A 25,733-nucleotide genomic window follows, 5' to 3' on the forward strand; every position below is an offset into this window, starting at 1 on the left:
TCCGTTCAATAGCCTCCCATTGTCTATGGATAGAGTTCTTGTTCCTCTGTCTGGATACCCGCAATTGTATTGAAAATGAACGCGTAATTACAAACGAACAAACAAACTTACGGCTTTCGTTTCGATTGTGCTCGTGTTCATTAACCGGACACATTTAATTACTTCGTTTTGGGAGAAAGTTAACTGCGAAATTAATAGAGATTATGTCGTTTACGATCTTTCATTAACATTCCCATTTTTGGTAAAAAATATGTATGTAAGTGGGACGACTTTTGTATGAAAACAAATTAAAGTGCTTATTCAATGAGGGTTTTCGCGATTGAAAAATCCGCCAGATGGCAATACGTAGACGCGAGATCCAAATGCTGCGTGATTGCGTGATTGGTGGATTTTGACATATCTGTCAATGTCATGTCAAAAATAACCAATCATGCAGCATTAGGACCGACCGACGTATTGCCATCTGGCGGATTTTTCAATCGCGAAAACCCTCATTAAAAAGCGATGAATGTTTATGTTTTTTGAATATATTTTGTTCTTGTAATCACTCTTGTATAATCTTATTGCTAAAGCACATGCACTTGAGATAAATAGAAACTTATTTACATACTGTTAAATGTTCGCAGAACTCCGCCCGAACAAAAGATATCAACGCGTCAGACGCGTCGCGACGCGAAACAAACATTTACGCAGTTGGAGTAAAATAACTGGAACAAATATGTTTGTGTTATTATGTAAATATTATTAATGCAATTATTCAATATACAATTTACGAGGTCTGAGCAATTACATATTTAATTACACAATTATTTTAATACATTTTATCTAGGGTAAACCAGAGAGTGATTGCCCACTGGTAGTGATTGCCCGCTTTAAGAATAATATTGTCAGGTGCTGACTTTGAATCACTCTAGTTAAATTTAAATTTATTAAGTAGATGGCTCCGAGATCAATGTACAGTATATTTAAAATTTACAATAGGAAACACTAAAAAAACCATTTATGGCGGATTTTGTCAAGACGGGTGAAAATGTTACTCAAACAGGTAAAGACTTTAACAATTTTACTAAGGAATTAGTTGCTTAGAGGTTACATTTTTTTTGCAAGTTATTTAATATTCAACTAATGGTGTATAGTCATGATGAAATTATAAGTGTTTTCTCCATTATCAATGAAAATAACTGATAAAATTTTATTTCTAACGGTCATTTTAACGGTGGGTAATCACTGCACGTAAATCTGTATATTTTTAGTTATTGCCCACCATCATTTCAGTTATTGCCATATGTTAATGTATAGTTATTGCCCAGAGCAATTATTATTAGAGTGTTGCCACCATGCAGTAGCAGTGTTTAAGTTGCTCATTGCTAGACTTGTTTTGCAATTTACAGGCATAAATATTGAAATGGCTTTTAATGTTTCATTTTCAGTATGCCAAAGACTCCAAAAGTTCAATATAGCATAGAAAATTTGCAAAAAGCGATCGAAGCTGTACAAGACATGTATCCAACAATTTATCTACAAGATAAATTGCTAAAAAATATGGTTTGGATTGAAAAAATTGATAAAAATTCAAACGCAAATACAAAAAATGAAAATCCTACGTTAAATCTATTAGTGAAAATGTTAATTGTAAGGAAATAGATACAACTTTATGGAAAAATAACCAACAGCTAATCGAACATTCTGAGCAACCACTTGAACTGATATTAAAGAAGATAAAAAAATAAATACATATAAAATTCAAATATTTGCGTCATCTAAGTTTTGAAGTAGATGATTCTGTCTCTACCGATTCTGACTCATCAACATCAGCTCAAGAAATATTTGATTATAATAATATGTTAATAAGGCCAAACGCAATTTATTTTGAAATTATTTTGAAATTTTGAAGACAGTACTACTACAATTTAAGTTTAATGTATTGTTTTGTTTATTTAAAGCCTATTTTGTCATTTTAAAATTAATTATTTTGTTTTAAGATACTGGGCAATTACTGTGCTTTGATGTGGGCAATTAGTGTAAGTAATGGGCAATGACTGTACTTTTTGGAGGATTTTAAATTTATTTCAATATTTTCTAAGTTACGTAAGTTTTAACTAAAAACTGTTAATATTCTGTTTAACAGTTTATTGAGTTATAAGAAAAAAGTCATAAATGGTCGATAATTAAAATACTTTCTTTAATTTTTCATCTCAATGTGTTTGAAATCTTTAAGTGGGCAATAGCTATACGGTTTACCCTACATACTTTTGTCATTTATCTATTGCACTTAGGAAAGTTTTTTTTTCATTGACCAAATTAATCAATTGAAATCCGTTCGATAATATCAAATAATGTAACACAATAAGCTATCACAACCGCCCCTTCAAAGTAGAGCTTTTGATAATCGGTAATTTGGAACCCTTGCCTTAATTAACTCGCGAGTCCCATTCATAACAACAGCCTGCCCTCGCGCTTCCGACGCACCCCTCGGGCAGGAAATAACCGCTGTTATTATCATCACAGGGCGCTATAATTATTTTCATCCTTCTGCTTTTTATATTGCAAATGAAAGTAAGCTGTAACAGTGTTGTGGAGGGTTTATTTTTGTAAACTGCTAATTCGTAAGGATTAACAGGTGGGTTGCTATAATCCGAATAGCATAGCAGGAGGGCTCGCGTTTTGTTCGTGTTCACATACCTAAATAATGTTAGGTTTAATTGTACAGAAGTTCGGCGACAGCAAGCAGTAGTCCAGGGCAAGGCCAATTCAATTTGAATCTTATTTGAGAAGGAAAATGATAAAAATAAGCAAAAGCTCTTTTACGGAGGCGCAGAACAATTATTTCTGCATAGCAAAGGTGCAGACAAATTACCGAATTTCATTGAATAATTATAGTGATATGATTTTCAAGTAAATTACTAAACCTTTATTTATTTTGTTTGGTGCACGATAAGTGCGAACATTTAAAAAATGCGAATCAAAATTATCTCAAAGTAATATTTTAATAATTGACACTACTTTGGTGTTATACAATGTGATGTTAAAGCGCAGATCGATACGTATATTTAATCGATTCAATCATTAGTGGGCGAGTCGTGCATGATTCGCCAAATTCATTCAAATGTACTGCCTCCCGACTATCGATCGGACAATGGATCGCGCACGCGTTCGTTTCGCAAGATCCGATTACGTTTGCGGCCTCAGCCTCGAACTTAGCGGGCAGCGGGGCGGCGGCGCGGCGGCGGCGCGGGAGCGGCAGGATCTTATGCGTAAAATCAAATGGACCGGTTCTCGAAAACAGCGGCGCGGCAGCGGGGCGGCAGCGGGCAACGAGCGGGCAGCGGCGAGGGAGCGGGCATCGAGCGGGGAGCGCACTCCTTCTTTTGCCCACAATAAATCGAGGGTTAGGAATAAATTTGAATCGAAATAAAATTGTCGCCGTTGTTCAGACATTTCGTTTGCGAATAAAAACAAATATCTCGACAACACAACCCCGAACACAACACTTCGCCGCTAAAGCGCCGCGCGAGCTGCCCGCTTGTTTCGAGAACGGGTCTGCGTTGCCCGCCCCGCTCCAGCGCCGCCGCCGCTCCCGCCCCGCTGCCCGCTAAGTTCGAGGCTGAGGCCTTAGTGTTTCGCCCGCTTTATGCTTGTTTGTTTTGGCAAACAATAGTAAACAATGGTGAAATTGGATCCGCCGTGACTCTGGCTGTGTTTTTGTGCGCACAATTAACCATGAGATGATAAATCAGATTTTAATTTGACGCATTCTAAGAAAATAAAAACTTTAAACGGGTTATCTGTCAACTGAGTAAATTTATGGACTGCCTTGTCACAAGAACATTGGTACGTAATTCTTTTAAAAAATATCTCAACGTATAGGCATTGTCGTCTGGGTCTACAAGTGTTACGTTGGATTAATTAATTAATACTCAGCATGTTTACTTCTGCAACTGCAAGTATGTATCAATTGTCGTTAATTAAAAGTTTATCGCTTACATAATAATCTATAGCACTACAACCTCTCGTAAAAGTAAGAGTCATAAACTTTTTGACGATCAAATACGTAGCGAATTTACGATTACCGGTACACCATCATAAAGCCGTACCCATTCGTCAATGAATAGCGCGTTCGATCAACTTAATGTCTCAAGTTATTGCGTATCATAAAGCCGGTGCAGTTATGTTTGATATTGTTATTGTACATCACATCACAAAGCGAGTGCCCCCGCGCAGCGTGAGTGACGTTTACGTCGCGATATAAATAAACTGTAACAAACTATTGTTGCGCGCATCCGTTATAACGGAGCGCGTGGTGTGAAGCACATGAGCCAGCGGACGCCCAGTGTGATTAATGTTACGCAACACAAAGTGGAGGATGTGTAACAGATCAACTAAATTACATCGAAAAAATCATTGCTATAATTTTTCCAAACTGTTATTGCAAGACTTCTAGTTACACACATTTAGATACTTTCTAAAACTTTGAACCTATAAATATTGAGGCATAAAATAAGTGATGGTAGTCGTTGGTGTATCTTTTTCAATAAATAAATAAATAAATAAATTTCTTTTTCTTGTTAACTAACTCAATAATTTCTTGACCTTTTTATTCAATTTGATTCCGTGATTTATTTATGACTCGTTTTGTTTATGACTTGCGTCACAAAGCCCCAGTGACGCTACAGTCTACAGTTATGTCACAGGCGCAGGTGACAGCCGTTACGGGGGTAGTCGCACAAAGCGCCCGTCATGTCCCGAATTCCCGATCCCCTTAACCCGGCGGCGTAATCCCGGGTTCTACGGAAGCGGACATTTAATTGACTCCATACAGATTGAAAAATCGATCGACTCGATGACATCTGTTGTGATGCAAAAAATATATTATTGACAGTTGATAATGGAACTATTTGTCAAACGGTGAAATGTCTTTTTACTATTTTTTGCGTTAAAATAAGTTGTCACTTTTTCACATGAATGTAAAAATTGAAATCTTTTTTTGGGTTTGGTTAGTTTTTTGACTTTTATCAGTCACTTATAAAATTAATATGATCTCGTAGGATAAAATACTTAATTAAACAGCCGGAAGCGCGGCTCTACAAGTAGGTGATAAATAGGTATCTCTTGGCTGGAACTTGGCTTCTAGATTCATTAGACAGCTTACATGTTTAAATATCGTACAAAAGCATAAAAAAGCCTAACTACTTGTCTTTTGTAAAGTTTTAATCAAAGTAAAGCTCAATCCAAAGAGCAACAGTCCCCGTCAGATTTATAGCATAATCCTATTCGCTTGAATAACGTCATCAGGGGCTCTATAGAATTATCACCAAAGACGAGTCCATTAGAATGGAAGAATATAAGAATTATTTGCTTACATTTCCCAAACCAGTTCCATCACAATAGATGCGTTCCGGCGCTACCGGTCTCCGCATCCATGGGACTCATTTATCTAACTCGCGCCAAACAAAAGCCCGAGGGGAGTGAACTCGAGGGACTCGACAAATAAATGTTTGGCCACTCAAAAATATTATAATACTCGAAACTTTAATACGCGTCGTCACGGTAACGCGATACTTTGATGTCGGTAATTTGTTTGCAACAAATCTTTTTGTAAGCGAAAGCATGGGAGCGCGTCACTGCTCTGGCATGTTAGGCCAGGTGCAGTTTTTATTATTCTTATGCAAAGTAGGAATAACTTTGTGAAGAAATGTAAAATACTGTGCGAAATTCACTTGCCTCATCATTACTGTTTCTGTTTGTTTCTTGAAATAATATGTAGTCTAATATACATTTCACAGGCCATCTGTTTAGAGACAAAAACTTTGAGGTCTTTTAAAGGTTAATTTCTCGTCTTTCTAAATTTTTTTTAGACGGGGAATTACAAACTCGTTTTAAAGAAAGTGTTCATTAAGTTGTTGGTTCAAATCTTCGAGTGTCATTTTAAAAATCCGTTATATTTCACAGCTTTTAAAGCCGACAATTAAAGCTGAAGTCATCATCATAAACGCGCGGCATCATTAGGGCCGCTCGCGTCATTAGACGCCAGGGCTCACTAGCGCCCTCTAATCGATGGAAACTGGATACCGACTCATTAGATGGCGGATGTATAAACTGCACCATGTAAAGTGTTGTAATAAACAATTAATTACAAATATGTTATGCGATGGATACGTGTCGCGGAAAACAGTTTACCAACGGAATAGCTGATGAATTTCCTACGTTATGTTGTGATACTCGAAGCGTTATGTAATCGTCACGTACCTACAGAATTATCTAGTTAATTGATCGACAAAATTGCTTTAGTCTTTTCTTGACGATTGAATAATTTTATTTAAAACATGTCCATGTTTCTACTATAGGCACAGAATAATCTATAGGTATTAGTTTACTTCCTTGATTCTAGAACGTGAATAAAATATTTATCCCACCTTGTGGTGTCCGTCCACAGCACCACTTACTTCCCACGGTGTCGTTCGGATCAAGAGCAAGTCAATAATATTTAATATTCATGTACAGTCGCAGAATGAAAAGGTTCGTCACCTTAGTGTCGGTTTTCGCTTGCACTAGGTACTGTAAGAGTCAAACCTGCCAACATAACAGTGCAAGAAACAGTGCTGCTAACATTTAAATAAATATGACGTTTGCTAACGAATAAGGTTTTGCTTGTTTATTTTTCTAACCCAGCAGTGGAATGTTACAAAATGTAGTTTTTATTTTATTTAATAGATAATGGCAGGTTGAACCAACAAGAAGGTTTTAGTTTATCAATCATAATAATCTTCTTGACAAGATAAATCGTCAAACAACTTTGATCTGAATAATTTTGAACTTTACTGACGAACAGTTAAAGATTATTTTCCCTAAGTCGAGATTATTCTGTAACATAGTTTCAAAAGGTACTATGTGCTCGCGATTCGTTGAAGGAATCAATTTGAAAACTGACGAACCTTTTCATTCCGTGACTGTACAATGGTTAGGTATTTTCTTAAGACACTTTTTTCTTATTGCTGAACGAATTTTTTATTGTAACAGTAGAATCAGCCATAGATGTAAGTTAAGTAACGAAATAGGACTCAGTATAACAGCTTTTTCGTTATAATTTTTATTTTGTCATGTAACTAGCTTATGGGGTCAACACTTTATCATCATAGCCTGTGGGCACTGACACGACGCGAGTTCTCATTAATAAAATTGGTTTGTGTGCGTGTCGGATACTTTTCGACGGCTAGAAAACTCCTGATTAAAGTAAGTAGGCGGGCTTAATGCCGTGAGCTTCCTACTCCGGTGACGAGATGCGGTCTCGATAAATAGCCTATTTAAAATATTCAAGGCTTGTTTATTTATTTTTATTCATAAAAGTATGCCGGATAAGATTAATAAATTCACGTACGGTATCTCTAGTAAGATGTAGGTGAACGGTACCCTTAGTAAAATCTCGGTTGTACCGATTTTGTACAAGACAAACTATTTTTCTATATAAAATTAAGCATGGAACATTTTCTTCTTTAGAGAGCTTGCAAGCTTGTATTTATTATGCTACTAGTTGTGCACAGTATTAGTATAAGTAAGGCATAATCTAATAATTAACGAAATAAAAAGTAGTCTTTGTCAATACTCTAAATATTGAAGAACAATTAATCTGAAAACCCGCTACAGACATCGATAGGTAATACTACTAATTAGGCTTTTTTGTTTCAGAAAAGAAAAGCTTCTCTATTATTTACTTAACTAATACGTAATATGATTGATGTGCTAATGACTGCATTAACGGCTGTGTATGTAACAACAAAAACGTAAAGTTTCTTTAGCCTGTTTACATAACCATACTAGGTGCTATGCAATATGTCTAGTTGATTATTTCAGTTGATACCTAGTAATAAGTGTGATAGCAACAAAGCGACTGAACATCGGTGATGTATAAAACATGGGAAGCAGTAGTCATTTTCGCAGCAGTAGTCGTTTTTAAAAGTAGTAGTCACTAGTCAGTGGTTCTTAACCGGTGGTCCGCGGACCACTGGTGGTCCCTGGAGACATTCCAAGTGGTCCACGAAGACATCGTAATAAACAAGTGACGTGACGTGATGAGTCGAGTCAACACAATGCAAACGGCGCACAGTGGGCGAGAAATTGACCTCCCCTTTCATAGGATTTTGAAAAAAAAAAGTGGTCCCTGACTAGACAGAAATTTAGTAAAACGGTCCCTCGTGACTTAAAGGTTAAGAACCACTGCACTAGATGATCATAGAGCGTTAGAAACTTTTTTTACTTTATGTTCCATTTTATTTTCTTGTAGTTCCATGTTGAATCGAAACCTAATAGGGGTGCGTATGTGCAGAGGCATTAGCTGGCCTGTCACGTCTGATCGGGAGCGGATAATGGCGTTCTTCGGCTTTTTGCGATGTGATACCGCCTGTACAGTGCTGACAAACATTGATACGTAAACGTAATTGACGGCTATCGTACACCTTAAAAAAACTTGGTGCAGGTAATGTTCCGGAGTACCGGGTTAAGTAGTCATGTATGACTGTTTACGCAGATGCAATTTTAATAAAAGAATTCACGTCCAAAATTTATCTTATCACTTGTTGTCTTATGAAAATCCCTTTAATAGAGTTTAAACTATCATCTCTTATGAGTTTTAGGTAATGTTTTGTTAGAAACACACTATGTATTATTACATTGATAAATGCATAGTTCTATTAAAGAATTTGTACGGTATTTAGGATCATAAGCGTATAGAGATCGTGAGGTCGTGAACTCGTGAGCATCCTTTTTTGGTAAGGTCAAGTGAGCTACCGCATCTGCCCCCGCGTAATCTCTACATCACGCGAGCATTCGTTCGACATTACTGTTTACCCGTTCCGAGAAGTGCGCTTATAGATTTAAATTGTCTAGTTATTCTAGAAATAGGCACAGACTAGGACGCCGCCTCGCAGCGGTCTCACGCGAATTATCTAATAGTTACGTGTAATTAAATCTTCGATGCGCCGGCGCAGACTGTTCTTTGCTATGTATTAGGGTTATTTCCAGAGTAAAATATGGAACTGAATCGTAGTTAAATATACTTATCAAGTTTTTGCAGATCTTCAGAAACGCATTGTAAAAATAAAACAATGGAAGGTGAGGATTTGTGTACAACTGTCACGAAATGACTCTAAAGTGATAATTTATTTAAAGCGTATTATTAAATCTTACCTTCACCAGAGTGAGCAAAATGAGATTTCTACAGAAAACAATGTTCTTGTTACGTAAACGTTAGCTTGAAACATTGCATTCTTCCAACCTCACATTTCACGGTTTCATCTTCCATCACATATCGTGGGATTAGGGTTACCGATCTTAATTTATGTACCCGCCGCTGTTATTAGAGATTATTCACGGTGCAGAGGGCCGCGGTTTCAATATTAAGATTATTCAACGTCCAGTATTGTCCGGCTATTTTAACCCTTTCACTGACCGCAATTTGGTCAAGTGAAATCGGTTTGCCCTTAATTGGGACACAGGCCATAGACAGGGGTAACTTACCAGTGGTCAATGATCGAATGGACTTTGAAAAAAAAAAAGAAGAAACTAAAGCATGTCTCATACGAGTAGATCAGCGTCATGATGCCGTAAAATTATAACGCATATTGTGGTAGATATCAACTATGGTCTGCCAATTTTAAAAAGCCATGTGTAAACAGGGTAGGTACGGTAACATTCCTAAAGAGGTTTGTTGTTATGCAGTTTGCTTGCTGAAACCAGTTGAGTGTCTCAAGTACTCGATCAAGAGGAAAACATGCTGTTCAGAATCCTGGAGGCCTATGAAAAGGGCAGACTAATGTTGAGATTGAATTCAATCTTTGATCGGCTAGAAGATTGGAATAATTTTCTACAGTCGGAAAGTCAGGATATGCCTGATCTCTTGAACCTGTTTAAGATTATTTTGGTACCAATTCTTGGCTTTTAAAGCCATAAGACATGTCGAAGCTAGTTCGTGTGCCGTCGTGGGAGCGGCGCGGGCGCACAATGCTCCCGGCCGCCCTGCACCTGCGGTCACGGCTCGCCGCGCGCACTTGACTTATCTGCACTTCCCGACTACCAGTCACTTTACTTGAACTTTACACATTTCTTCAATGGGGGCCAGGGCAAGTCTAGAAAAATGACATCGCCTCCTTGTATGGGACGAAATAAAACTATTATTTTTTGTCATAACGATAGTACCTAAATTCTAGAGTCGAGACGGTTTTTTTCGCGTGGAATTTATAAGCAGTTAAAAGTTTTAGCTTTCGATAAAGCTTTTTCCAAAAGCTTTTACTCGTATTATATGCAAAAAAATGTTTCCAATCATTGGTAATTTGATTAAAATAGGAGAACTTATCGACTTTCAAGGATCCTCTCCAACGAAATGATTCTTATTAATTGTGAAGGCCACAAAGTCTCTACCCTTGGTACTCTTTATAATAAATGCGTCCTTTAGCTTATTTAACGTACGGTACAGCCCTGCGCCCTTTGCCCCGCGCGCGCGAGCTATCCCGCTTCCCATCGTAGAGCTAGAGTTTCACGGGTCAGCGCGTGCGCTTGACCGACCACCACTTTAGCCACAAGAGCGGTTTCAACGTCTCGCTGTATGTTTTGTCTTACTATAAACTTTGGTTGGATATCTGCGGGTTTATGGTACGAAATATTGCACGTTGAAGCGTTTAACCTGTTATTTATTGTTGAGGTAACGACCTTGCAGCTACCTAAAACGTCCAACCCAATTTTGTACTAATGTAAAAATTACTAAATATTGTATTAAATGAATGTAATGCAAATGTTTAAACAACTCAGAAAAAATCCTGTTACAGAGAACTTTAACGGTTAGTAATATTCTGACGTGAAACTTTATTTTATTGTATACGTATAATAAATTAAATTAATTAGCCATAAAAATACAATATTTTTCAAGCTCTTAAAGACAGTAACTAATCGATTAGCTTAAATAATGTTAACGGCTGCATATTGCTGGAGCCAGGATAAACGGCTCTCATACCGGGTGTAATTGATAACTTGTATTAAATCACCTCGTTATTGCCGAGGAGAGGCTTCTCCGGTCGACAGGACTTGGCTTACATTGTATTAAAAAATATGTAAACAGTCTGTATCAATTTGTAATATGATATTAATTATTTATAAGTGTTTCTTTCCTTCGTTTCTGCCAAATGACGTCCGATGCTAGACCTAGATATAATAAAGCTAAAGCGTACTTGTTGTAGTTCCAATATTCATGTTATTCCTTCTGGCTATTGATAACTAATAACAGCCAAAGTTTGTGATTATACAAATTGAACTTTATTCAAACGAAGCCACGATAAAAGAAACTAATTTCTAGTAGATCATTATTTGAAATCAATCACATTCACCACTTTTCTGCAGGTGGTAGGCCATAATTTTGGCCTATAGAATCAAGTTTCTATAATAACAGCCTCAAGGCATGGCAGTTTGGTTTGTTACCGGTCTCAGCAAACTTACTGACAAAAACACTTCTCAATCCAATTAAATGCGCGGCGAAAATATTATCAAATAAAAGCATTTATTTTTATACATTAAATAAAACAATTACCGAATAACCCGTTTCGGGCAGTTGTAGGACAAGATTAAAGCACCGGACTCTGTAATCTGATAGTTTTGGACATTAAGATTCACCCGCACCGGTGAATTGGAACTGTTATGGTATCAGTGCACCGCGTTATCACCGCATAACGGTCTCGGTGGTATCGCGTAAAGGTTATCGCCTTTGTCTAACTTGAGTATCAGAAGTTCAAATTCAAGTTCATTTATTATTTTGCAAGTAAGCTCATAAAAAGTTTTTTTACACGTCCCAGTATTACTTTAATCCGCTACCACCGCTTCTGGGTAACAAATGGGCCAGTGCTGAGAAGAAGCATCATGAAAAACTCAGTCACTATTGTCAGTCTGAAATTAAGTTCAGCTTTTAAATTGTTTATCAGTTTGACCTACCATAGATTCATCTTGTTACTATGTAAGTAGATAGTGCAATATCCGTTTATATCGATGATGATAAACCTTTCAAATACCATAACTTACCACGGCACATGACTTACATTTCATCCACTTGGGTGAACTTGCTGACTACTGGAATCGCCATTGCTTCATGTAATAAGCCAGCGATCCGCGGCGACAGGGCCCGCCGCCCGCTGCGCTCTCATCTGCTTTTTAAACGGTTTCATTACATTACGTCTCCACCCTGTATTTTTCTTTCGTCTTCAATCTAGAAAGTAATGGTTGCGTTGATTAAATATCGCTACTTAGATAGGAAGCTAACATCTTAAATGGTTACTGTAAAATTACACTTCCGCCAATTTTTGTCCCAACCCCAATGATTCCTCATCCATCAACTTTTTAATTTCTTTCAGATAAATGAATTTTATAATGTTTATTTTTCAAAGTCTCATATTACTTACATACTTACCTAAAATAGGCAGTGTAGTCTATTGGATCATGAGTATTGGATCTCCAAGTCTTAAAATTGTCCGTTCATCTCATCAATTTTAGAGAATATTGCCCAGTCATAAAGCTTATAGATCAAGTTTGGATCTCAATCTCAATAGAATGGCTGTGCTCGGAGGTGATCTAAATGCAAACGACAGAGGAAGAGGTCGCTGTTCAATAAATAGCACAACAATGTTGCCTCATGTGTTTTTATTCCCATCGCAACTGGATATTTTTCTATTTTCCAGTCATTTCTTTATATGATTCGATTGAACAAGGTTGTGCTATTTTTGTCATGGTTATCTTTTGATATTCCAATAATTCCATTCCATCCTTTGACACTTCTTTACATTATGTTCGAATAGTTCCAAATTACCTAAGTTAACAATGTTTTCCATGAAACTGCGCCATTAAATTTTCATAAGGCTCGCAATACGGAACCAAAGATTCTTTCACAAAAATGTAGAGTTGCAATGCAACTGTCCTTCCTACCGGAAAAGTATACTGATGAGGACTATTGAGAACTGCTACAGGAACTACCGAATGCGTAGACGCAGCGCATCCGTGACGAAAACGGTGCTTGACTGCATAGAACATTGTACGAAAGTATTCTCGATAAATAGAGCTATAATTTAGCTGTCACAAAAAAATGACCTTTTTTTAAACATCACAAAACATTTTCTTTACCGATTGATTTTGGCGATTCGTGGCGGGGTGCTGACCCACAGATTCGCTCGTTGTACTGCGCAGGTAAAACTAACCCTATTTAAAGCCTACTGCCAAAGTTTCTACACGAGTGGTCTGTGGACCAGTTTTACGCAGCGGTCCCTTGGTGCCCTACGAGTCCAATATAATAACATTTTCAGGGCTCTATTTCGACTACCTCGGTACTGTAGTGCCTCGGGCATGTTCGCGGATGCTCACATTGACGATTTTCACTCAATTATGCGCAAAACAACTGCGTCTGTGTTACAAAGACTGAGGACAAGTGGGAATGGAATCCTGAAAATGATTGCTGAGAGGCTGGACTCAGCCGTCTATGGTCGCTTTGTTGACTTACACATTAGGCATGTGAAGCTATACAGCGTCCATAGATAAAGAGTCAATATACAGAACCCATGATGTACGACTAACATATTTCTAAGAACATTGTTACTAACTCTACTAATATAGTCTCTAAGTTCAAATTGTTACTAACCAAACTATGGACTGCTTTTGTCTGATAATAAATGATTTTTATTTTATTTTTATTTTTATTTATTATTTATTTTATTTACCACTTAGTGCTGTGTTCCCCAGGGTAACGAACCCAAGTCCGAGTCGAAAGTCGAAATAACTAACCTAAATAGAGCACGACGCGTGATCACTTGTTAGCAGATACAACGGTGCAAGCTCAATCACAACATGCGATTCATTTGGAACTAAATAATCAATCTACTTCAATCAAGTCGATTGTACCATTGATTTCACAATAATTAGTGCTCTCGAAACAAAATATTGTACAGTTTACATTTATTGTATTCATTACGAGCACACAGTATACTCGTATAGATAATGATTATTTGTTTTGGGGTTTGTTTCCGGCTCTCGAATCTTAGGCCATCACGTGATGTCCAATGCTTGACAAAGGTGACTGAGTTTCTTCCGCCACTTCTTCTCAGTACCAGCCCATGTATTGTACCGAAGTGGTGGTAGGGAAATAAGCTTGGGGACGTAGGTATAAGCGCCCTGGAAAGGACCAAAGTACAGAATAAACTAATATTTGATATTTTTTTATTTCAACTTACTGCAAATCTGCAAACATATTAAGGTAGTAGGTATTTTCGGTGTCTTAGAGCTCCCGTAACGGGTTATCATAACCTAATAATCAGCCATCTTTTGTTAAGTTTGATGTTTTGTTATCTTTCCTTTACAACACATAATGTATTTCAACATTGAAAACAATCTTTGTTTTCAAACAAACTTTTCAATCTTCCGCTATTTTGAATAATCTCGGCGCCTCTTGTATGAATCGGCGAATTAAATATACCGTATTATCAATTTTCCTCAATTACTATCTCCTAGCGCAATCGATCGAGCTCATGAATAACGCATAAACGTCACTAATTTGAGCGAATGGTTCAAATTAGGTAGATTCTAACATAATATTAATAGCGGTTTCAATCATTAGATCTATTTAACCGCTTTCAGGAGTATATGATATTCTTTACTATATCTGTCAGCTTCTCCTGTAATCGATGGATCATAAGTTTCATTTGTTTTTTATGACGCAAAAGTTATGAAGTAGTCTTAGATCTATTTTTTTTTGTTTAAGATATTTTTTGACGAGGATGATTCAAGATGCAAACTTGATTGGAAAAAATACTGAATTTCAACCAATCGCATAGTTTTTTTTGAGTAGGGTATTTTCTTGTCATATTGATTGATTATTAGTTTGATTACCCAATGGGTGACCGTGTTACTGGGAGCACGTTTACTCCTCTCTTCTATAAAAGTAAAATGTTCATGAAATACACATTAAACTAGGAAGTTACATAGGTACACATTAAGCACTTAAGTTGTTCTTTGAAATTATATTGCAGGTAATTGCAGGAAATCATAGTTAGTATTCACAATTTATACGAGTAGTTTAAGATAACGGTAACATGAAGCTGTACAAAATATTACTACATAATACAAGTAACGTATGTATTAGAAGCAACGATCTTATAAAGACTACTTCCTTAAGTAGTCAGTTCACTTACAGAAGTGACTATACTCGTAGTATAACTTCGAAGGTTGAATTACCAAATTCCAACGAACTGCGGGCGAATCTCACCAACTGCGCCGGCGCAGGCGCGGTTTGTTATGGTGAGAAAAGAGTAAAAAGCCGCAGCAGACCGGTTCTCGAGCGATCCCTTGCCTCAGTTAAAATTCCGTTAATACCATCTTAACTTAAACGTTTTAGTTGCATTTGGTAACTTTTGAAAATATGGTGATACTAAAGAAAAAGTAACATCATTTTGAAAACACCAGAAATAAGCAGCTGTGGGAGAAATTAATGAATAAACAATATAGGAATTCGTAACTTTTCAGCTCTTAGTCTCTTTTAGTTCATGAGTACAGCCCAGTAGGTGTGATCGGATAAGATTGAGTAAGAGTATCAAAGCTAAAGAGAAATCGTCTCACCAATGTCAAAGAATATACTTTATCATAAGCACAGTGTGACGTAATATGCGCCCGCGCTGTCTAGTCGCACGGAGAGTTGCTCCCAGGCGTATAATCTTAACGGAAAATGCGGTCACTCCTCAAGACTTTATGGGTTCTCCACGAGACCACAGTGGTGTCGCAATTATTGTGGCAAAATGCTCACAAGCAATGGTCATTATTAATATGTTGTAAGAAACTTATCTAATCTGTGGCGGAACTAATTGTTGCTAGAGCGGCAGTTGTGATGGTCGCGAAGTTGATGAATGTATGAAACATGTGAATAATGGTTCATTTGATATAATTGAATATTATTGAAGAATAGCAATAAATATTTTCAGTCGTAGAAGGAGAAACGACGGCTTTGATGTTATCTTCGTAATCAATTAACTAGAGATAAGGGTCGGGCGCTCAGTTTAGGATTCAAACCATTCATTTGCATAAACAAATGGAGCTTCTCTATGGACTTGGCTTTATTTAATAACTGAGAAAAGGAAAACGAGAGAAGGAAACCATATTCGAAGAGCTGTTTCGAAAATTGTTGATTGGATTTTTGAACAAACATTTTAATTGCCTATTCTCAACAGCCTACGTGAAATAAATTAAGAAATAGTGGACTCTAGTGACGATATAAGTACTTATCTATGAGCAAATGAAGCGTTTCGTTTTTCCATATAAACAATAAATCTTATAAAAATCCATATAAATGATACAACGGGCACGGTCCATGGCAGCCTCGCTCTACCTACTGTCGTGTGAGTAATCCACTAATAAAACTGCTGATTAGAAGATAATTTAGTAATCGTAAATCGATTTCTTGCTGCTTATAAACTAATTTAAACTTTGCATCGACTTCGACGGCGATATTTTATCCGCGATTAACAACACGGAATGAAATAAAATGTAAACGAGTTTCTTTTTCAATCACCTAACAAGTTAGATACAACATAACGACTTTGCTAGCGAGAAAACTATTTTATACTTTGGTCAAGTTGCGTTTTTAAAGAGACTCATGCCCGTATTCACAAACTGTACTTGCTTATGTGAAGCAGAAAATCGAACGCACAACGTTGAATACAGTTCTGTGATTGGCTCGTGTGTCACCCTGTGCGTCCACGCGCACTGTGAGACCTCGTAGTAATATTTGTGAATACGGGCGTCAAGAAGTATCCTTAATACTATGACAGTGCCAGGATATCATTGCTCGTTTTAAGATTTTACTTTTGTGGACAGCAAAAGCTCCATGTTCAAGTTTCAATCAATGTGCATACAATTTACTTAATTCAGTAATGAGATGCTCGTCGTAACAAGTTATAATTTAACATTGTTAATTCTGGCGTGTAGTTCTCAGAAGCAATTTGTTGGCCGGCTATCTCCAGCATCGGAGGAGGACTCCGCGAGGCCCCGCGAGGGACGATCCAGGAAATTGCCTCTGATTAAACATTGCAGAGACATTCTGTTGGATAAGACCACCGGTACATACAACGATACAATCGATATGATAAATGATGATTTGTTATTGTTAAGTGTATGCAATATTACTAAAAGCTTAACGTAAAAGGACACCCGTAAACTTTATATTTAATCCCAATCAGTACAAAGATCAGTGGATAGGGTTACAGAACTAAGATGGTTTCCACCAGATCCACCTAGGTAATTAAAGATTTGATACTGCCAATTTTTTCGCAAATGTAGTTATTTATACAAAACAGTTGATCTATTAATTCAATGTGTCAATGTAAAAATATAGGTTTTTTTTTCATGTAAACAGATAGTTAATTTTCATAATTAGGCCAGTAAGATAAACCTCTCATACATATATTCTGGGGTCTGTCAGCGCTTAGGTAAGAAGTAACTAGCTTGAGTTGTTTATGGCGCAGTGTTTCAAAACAATGCGTTTCAAAATAATACACGTCGATCCGAGAGCAACGCGGAAGAGCTAGCAGCGACTACAGATAGACGGGATTGCTGCACAATTTTCACTTTCAACTTTGCAATTTCAAGAAGTTTAGGACACATCCATGACTCAATAAGAATATTATTTGATATCATTAATTCTTTTATTGCTTAGATGAGTCGATGCTGTCTTTAGTTTGACGTTTTATGTTGTGACTCTACAAAAGTTTTAGATCGATAAAGAGTTATCATTAATGCGCTACAATAACCGTATCGATGCTTACTCTAAATCGTATCATTAGGACGCGGTATAAACTATCTAACTCTATAAAAATTGTATTAAAAGTCTAGTCTCCGCAATATGCCTTAAGTCAGTCATCAATCATAGCCAGTCTTTCAAGACCACGCAAATTGCGGTCAATTTTAAAATCCACTCCACGCTTATCTCTTGGAGGCGGATACTAGGGCACTATTTAAGTTGTGAGCCTCGACAACATAACGTGTTGTTAGACGACATCTGATACTTTTAATGAAAAGTTTGATATTTTTGACTACAACCTTATTCAAAACTTTTTATCATTTGAGCACGTTTTGTATTATTAACATTGAATTGAAAATTATCTTGACTTCAAAAACATGGAATTGACTTGAGAAATTTTTGCGCGAAGATTTATTATGACTTTCAACGTGGTTAATCAATACAAAACTGAAGCGGTCAGCTAAATTTCACTTTTGGTGATAAAGATCTGTCCTTTACCATTGTAAAACGCTAGTTTAAGAAGTATAATATTGCATGTCATTGGCTCACCAGTGAACTTTGCGAAAGTCGTTCAAAATGACTAATAGTGGCGGAAAACATTGATGTTGTCAGAAAAATGGAAGAGAAACCTCGTCATATGATATATCGTAGGATTGAGATAATCCTAGGCATTAATTCCACTAGCAGTAATAAAATATTGTATGACCATATTATGGTTAATACGTTTTTTTCTCGCTGGATGTCACAAAATTTTTCAAACGCTCAATAGGACGCTTGCGTCGTTTAGTCCTTGGAAATGTTTGATAAATACGTTTAAAAAGCTTTAAAAGCCGTTTTTAAAATTGTGACAGTTGACGAATTAAGGATCTATGCATAATGATCCTGAAAATGAACAGCTATCGACTATAGAGGTGTTTTAAGATGAACCAATTCCAACAAAAGTCCCATGCGCTCGGAACGCTTTGAAACTTACGGTCGCCTATTTTTCCGAAATATCCGATTATGTCATATGACAGAAACGTCACTAGAGAAATTTAGAATGGTTAATTCTTAATAGTAAACAGCCACTTTTTTCCAAAAGTCTTCAGTTTAATAAGGGAAAATGACCAGCATAGTCGTATCGCCATTCGTGACGAAAATGTGAGCTTTTACACGTCTCGTCAAACAACTGTCTATTTGAACACTCAAAATATGAAATAAACAGGTCCAATGCTACAAAATTCTTGCTTGGAATCTAAACACTTCTTTTGGTACCCATATATTAAAATTAAATGCGTGAACAGCGATTTATGTAGCCAGAAGCAACTGTCGGTGCAGTCAAAAACCATGCTTTGGAGGTGCCTCAAGCTGAGTGGAAAAAATGCTATGAAAAGTGTTTTGAACACATTAAAAAGTACATAAATCATGAAAGACAATACCAATAAACGCAATCAATACCATTTTAATAATAAACTACTTTGTTTTCATAGTTAGGCTCACAACTTAAATAGTGTCCCACGTATCTCACAGCGTGCAGCGGGCGGTCACGTAAGCGTAAGCTGCATTTGTCGATCTGCAAACAGACGCCCATTACTTAACTGTTATCTAACGTACGGTTTCCTGGACCCCGCCAATTGTACATATTAGGGGTGACAGTTTTAAAAGCTTTTAGCCAGCCAATAATGACGGTTTGATTTTCGATAACGCATGTAATATCTCCGATTCATTTCTCTTTTAAGATATTTTAAAATTATATAATTCAGTACATTTTCTGAGATATGTATAAAAATTTTGCCAATCGGCATCAAAATTATTTTCTTTTTCCAGTCTTGATGGGCTGTGGATTAAATATGTTAACGTTTGTTGGTCAAAATGCTATAACCTCAAGGTCTAAGGAGCTCTAACCCTGCCACCGCCTTATTAGGTCGATCCTTCAGCCGACCGCAGCAGCCCTGCCACCTGCCGGCGACAGCGGGCGCAATTACGCACGCCCATCAATCTCGCGCACATGACGCGGCTCGCGTCGCGTGACTCGCCGCTTCCAAATGACCCGGAGGATATTTTGGAAGATTGGGGAAACATTAATCGATAGATAATATTGTGACACCATAGTGCCGAAAGATGCTGACACATGGCGTAAATGCGCTGTGCAAGTTTTTGCTTGGCACCCATGTTTTGTTATCAGTAGGGTGTGGTAGAGTCCAGAAGATAAAGGGACTTAGAGGCAAACTTTTCATGTTGATGTAAGTTCCGATTGCCATAGGTACCTCTACACTTCAAGTGAAATAACATTGAGCCCATTGAGACTAAATCTTTCACATCTTTAATACGAAATTGCCAAATATAATGGTGCGGACTATTCATGCACAGTTATCGGCGGGAAGTCGAACAATAACAACACGCTCTCCCATTCGTATCGCGATCACTTCCTATTTAAATTATGGGTTAAGTGGACTGGTTTTGTGAACAAACCAGTTTGATTTAATAGTTTTACGGGCGTACGCTGCGCGAGCGCAAGTTTACATAGTTTATGGTTGTTTTTATCACAATCGGATATAGGTGTGTATCGGATATATGAGTATAAGATCTGGCGTTTCAAATCCAATTGTAGATTAGATAGAATTGTAGATGATTTGCATTTTAAATCAATAAATAAATAACGGTTCTTATTAATGATCTTGTTAAGAACGGGGTTTTTTACTTGCGCAATGCTACCAACTCTGTTACTACAAAGTATTCGATCTCCATTGCTGGATAACGTAGAAAAAGCAGAAATATTTCGCGTATACTGCTAAATAGTAGGTACTTAATAGTAAAATATGTATTTAAAAATCAACTTCAAGCTGACCTGTAAGTAGCCGTGTAATTTTAACTGTCCTGGGTGCGTCGCGTGCCAACACCCCCCTTTTGCCATACACTTATACATTATCTGTAATTGCATGTTCATACACCGTTAGAGTAGAACTATGTGAGTAGTACCTTCAGACTCCTGCAAACACGGTCGCAATTGGGGCACAATGGACGTGGGTGAAGTAAGTCCACTGGCTGCTTTATCATGTGTCAAAATACTCCTGTACTCCTGACGATTTTTTAAAGAATTAGAAAATCCAGTTGCATCCTCTATGATCACGATGCAAATGGGTTAAAGAAGTGTGTAACATTATGGTTCGTACTTTTCCTGACTTAGAAGTCGAGCTGATTTTAAAAAAGCACTTAGCAGAAAGTTTTCCTAGCTTAATAAACGTATGGATCGATTGTAAATTAACCTACTGCGTCTACTTCCCCTATTCACCTGTAAACACAAGTGACCATGAGAGGGCGTCGTGGCCGGCGCGCGCGCATTACCCAACCGTTCAATTAAATTGTCCCTCGGATTACACGCGCGTAGATGAGCGCCATTATTGAATGTAACATGCGCGAGAGGCTGCGCTTACGCCACGTATTCTGTTACGCCAAGTATACGAAAAGGCAGTAGTGAGAAGAAGTTGGACAGTTGATTATATAGGATTGTGATGACGATGATATAGAGTAGATATAAATTGTTCTGTCTACTTGAAATCAACGAGTAAATGACTCAAGAAGTTTTTCTAGAAGACCTGTGTTTGATATTTCCCCTCCGCTCTAGACTCCAGTCTGTTTACGCAGTCTACTGGAAAATTCCTGCCTGCACAAAACACTATTGAGATGCTGTTTAATCGCCATTGCTTGCCTTCGCTTTATTGGCTTGCCTGGTTGTTAAATAACTGTACTATACGATGATGTGATCGATAATGATAAATGATAACCAAAATGCGTCCAAGTGCAAGTCCTCAACGGAATCAAGAAACGTAATGACACGTGCGGCGCTGATTGCGGGCTGCCCGGGCCGCAGACTGCTCGATTACGGAGGAATGCACAACGCGATTATGCCAAACCACTCTGCCTTAACACTGCCATATGTTTATGGCCCCGTTGGGCGTTTTCAGCGATAAACAACACATGCAGGCTGCACCATTCCATCTTCAATTCGATTTAAATGAAGGTCCAGTGCATGAACCGTATTTATTTAACATAGCATTGCGCCCGCGGCGATTGTGGTTCAGATAGACATGGAGATTGGAGATGGTGCATCCCACTGGAAATGTAAATTATCCGGGGTTAAACTTAGCAAGTGATATTTAATCATTGCTCTATGCGTTCTTATAGCTTCGTGTAATCACTCGTAGTATCAGGAAAAAAAATCTTTTTCATTAATTTTAGCTTAAATATTGATAAAGTTTTATTGGTTGGCCTATTATAAAAATGTTGCATCAGAAAAAAAAACAAGTTTCTCATTAGGTTACGAAAGTTTTTCGGTAGGTTGGATCTAAACTATAAATTATGGCTAAGTTGTCGCGCTCGTCGTGTCGCGCTCGTTAAAATCAATCGGATAACTTTAGCATTTTTATTGCTGTTTTGTGAACGATAATGATTATAGGAGATGACATTGATGAGTCTATGATAATAGTTAAGGTGATTAAATTGTAAAATATGTAGTTGTTAAACTTTTCCAACCTGCTGTACCTACTCGTATAAAGTATTATTAATTTTTACCTATCATAAAATCAAGGTGTTTCGTTTATTTTGTAAGAACGAAAGAATTTTCTTATCAATATTAAATCATTTCTTATCAATATTTTTCAAATAAAAATTACTTTATGGTGTATCGTAGCGTGTTTGTTATGCGAGGGAAAACTAGCGTTTTCTTTTAAGGGTGCATTTGTATGAAACACAAGCGTACATGCAAAGTACTCGTAGGTTTTTTTAATAAAAATTAAATGATGTTGTTTCATATACAATCAGTATGTAACATTGTACATAAACCTATGCGAAAGTTTATACTTGTTAAGTTCGAAATGGCGCTTAAAAATAAAATCATTTAAATGGAATTGAATAATTATCATAAAAGTCAGCCGAGCAAGGTGCTGTAAGTTTATGTGGGTATAAAATATTATATCTGGTTTATGTAAACGATATTCACATTAGCCTTTTTCCAATAACATAAAACCGGTGATCTTTACTTACTCACAAATAAAAAAAGAGTCCGGATTTTGCCTATACATACATACCTCGATTGCGAAATGTTTATTTTACGAGTAGGTCCATAAGCAAGTTAAAACAAAAATCTTAAATGATACAGTTTGAATCGAAATAGGCCTTCGCAAACACTTTCAATAGTGCGAGGTATAAGTTTCAATTCCGATGCAATATCAAGTGGCCCGACACCCGAGACCCGCCCGTTCCCTACTTCCTACAGCTCACTCAACACGCTCCTTTCAAGGCATTTGCTGTGATATAGGGTTGGCAATCATAGGAACTGTAAAACAATAAGTTTATTAAGTTTAGAGCATTATATTCTATGTAAATATTGTGTTTTACACAAATAGCCTCCTAGAGACAAACATAAAAATTGCACCGCTAAACTTCTGTTATGGAATTTAATAATTTGGTTCAACTTTTGATTGAGTAACCTTTTGAGCCTCATTGAACAGAGAAACTCTAGAATTTACTAAACAATTTGGAGATTAACTTAAATACGCTTAGACAATAGATAAACAAAAATTTATTGTGACTCTACATATACCTACCATTCTGATTGGTGCGTTTTTAATATTGTATTATAAAAAATAACATTTCAACCTGAGTGACAGCCCTAAATTCTTGCCGCTTTTATCCCGCTCTAGTTATGCCTGTAATTTGTCTGTGTTCGCTTGAATATGTCATTTACATCCCTTTTTGTCGCAGTCGCATTCACGTCTACAAATCTAGGATCAATTACACAATGCTAGATTACATCTAGCTGCCTTTAGCTAGATGTGATTAATGTCTTCCTGGCAGTAACCTAAGTTGTTTTTTTTTTAACAAATACCTAACTCCTTATTGCACTGCGGACATGCTCGTGAGATTAATATGTAGTGTTATGTTATTTCTTAAAAACAAATCGGTGAAAAGTCTGCAACAAAAATTCCTCCTTAGGCTGGTTTTAGTGTCACGCGGACTGTCAGTCCCGATCGCTCCGCACAGCCGATCTGTATGAACTGCTAGAGAGCGGAGCGGTTCCTCCGGACCGCATTACTCTAAAACGCTCCCTAGAAGTTCATACAGATTGGCCGTGCGGAGCGGGTCCGCACCGGACGGTCCACGTGACACTAAAACCAGCAGTATCGACTATCGTGGTGAAGGGTCCTTTACGTGAAGATACTAAGCACTATTTTCCTTGCAGGTCCCATGGTGGAGCGCCGGCACCATGTCGGCGGTGATGAGCACGCTCTCCATCATCAGCGGCGGCCGCCGCGCGCACCGCAAGCTCGCCAGGTGAGCCAGCACACAGCAACTCTTCGTCTAGCTAGTTTAGCACCCATCAGCCATCACCAACCATACATAAACTCCTTAGCTAGCTGGTGATAGGAACAATGTTGCGTTATCTGATGCTGTTGACTGTTACTTCAAGACTTTGATCACCCTAACAATTAGGTTCTTATTGTGTGTTACTTGTACGAGTGATTTTGTATCAGTTCTTGCGTGGCGATTGTGATCCTCCTAATAATTAAAGTGAGTCAAAGGAATCAATAATTGTTTTCGTGAAGCGATCAGTCGAAATTTCTCCTTGTCACGCGATGGCGAGAGGAATGCTGACAATTACCATAGCGGAGTGGATCGCGAGGTGCGCGGGAGTGGGTGGGAAAGCTGCATGGTCTTGATAAAAGACTAACTTTTGTATACAGTCAAAGATTTTATCAGATTTTGTGAATTAATGGACAAGTTCAAGTTAAAGAAGTCTGTTTAAAAATGATGGCTTATTAGAGAAGCATAGATTCTTAAGATGAAGTCCGCACGAATAGTAATATCGCGAATAGAACGCAGACAGATCAATTGTATTTTTTCTTGCTCTGCTATAATTGCACAAGCTACGAGTATTTTAAAAATACATAACATAATTTACTGGTCCATTAGCTCTAGTTTATCTGACCGATTCACTAGAAATTACGGATTGGATATCGGAATGCGATCTATTGCCATTTAGAATCGGACTCGAGCGATCTGTGCGCGGGAGTGGACACATTACACTCTGGAGAATGGAACTCTTTATAGCCTTTTGTGATCCTTTACACGACTAGGTATGTGGGTGGCATGGAATTTACATATTCGATAGTTACCGGTTCACTTACTTGCTTAGATTTTCACCGGACCTAAAAGTTGCGTTTTGCATTGTAGAGTTTGACATACATGATACAAATGTTTTCAAACGTGGTTATTGCATAAATGACGTTATTTCGTTCAAAGGTTTGGTTTGAATCGTATTGCTACAAGCATCAAGACAGAGCTAGGATCATAAAGATTTAGATAATTCTGATAATCTAGAGGAAAATGAATACAATACTGAATCATTCTCAAACGAACTAAAACAACTTAATTAACCTCCTAATGATGATTAGGCATGTAAGACAAAAACTTATAGTGGGTGCGCATTTATGATTTGATTATCAAGATAATATTAAAATGACTGTTTCTTTCAAGATAAAATTTTTGTACAAATGTTATTTACTTTGAGATAATTCTTAATAATCACTGAAGTATCTTCGGTCCATAAAAAGTGGTGGAAGTACGGAATAAATAATTTGTCTTTATAAATGAAAGACGTAACAACCTAGATAATAAATGTGAGTCTACTACGTCCATATACATTTGAAGCAGATTTGATCAAAATGTGTCCAAGGTTATTTACACAGTATCCTTCGGTATTCTTCTTTAAACAAGTACCTATAAAGTGTGTTAGTAAAGTCATATTGCTATTAAGCCTTTGTTCTAGCAGTCAGCGCAATTAAGTCAGCCACAAGGCCACAAAAATGAGTTATTAAGATAACTAGTGAATTAATGAGCTGTTGAATCAGTTACTAAACAGACAACATAAATCGCGCTTGTGCTTTACAAGACT

General features: G+C 37.3%; 1 protein-coding gene across 3 annotated transcripts in view; it reads left to right on the top strand.

Moving 5' to 3' along the window:
- The window catches only part of sprt (PDZ domain-containing protein sprite), a 74,449-nt gene that overhangs the window by 3,759 nt on the left and 44,957 nt on the right, over positions 1 to 25,733 (top strand). For all 3 annotated transcript variants that reach the window (XR_003655773.1, XM_028302488.1, XM_028302489.1), the window contains exon 2: positions 24,021 to 24,112. Coding sequence is in view for 2 of the 3 variants with exons in the window: in XM_028302488.1 (XP_028158289.1) it covers positions 24,045 to 24,112 (68 nt within the window). In the remaining variant the exon portion in view is untranslated. The remainder of the gene's footprint in view (positions 1 to 24,020; positions 24,113 to 25,733) is intronic.

Source organism: Ostrinia furnacalis, unplaced genomic scaffold (assembly GCF_004193835.3).
Source record: "Ostrinia furnacalis isolate ACB-3 unplaced genomic scaffold, ASM419383v2 OfSCF1130, whole genome shotgun sequence".
NCBI lineage: Eukaryota > Metazoa > Arthropoda > Insecta > Lepidoptera > Crambidae > Ostrinia > Ostrinia furnacalis.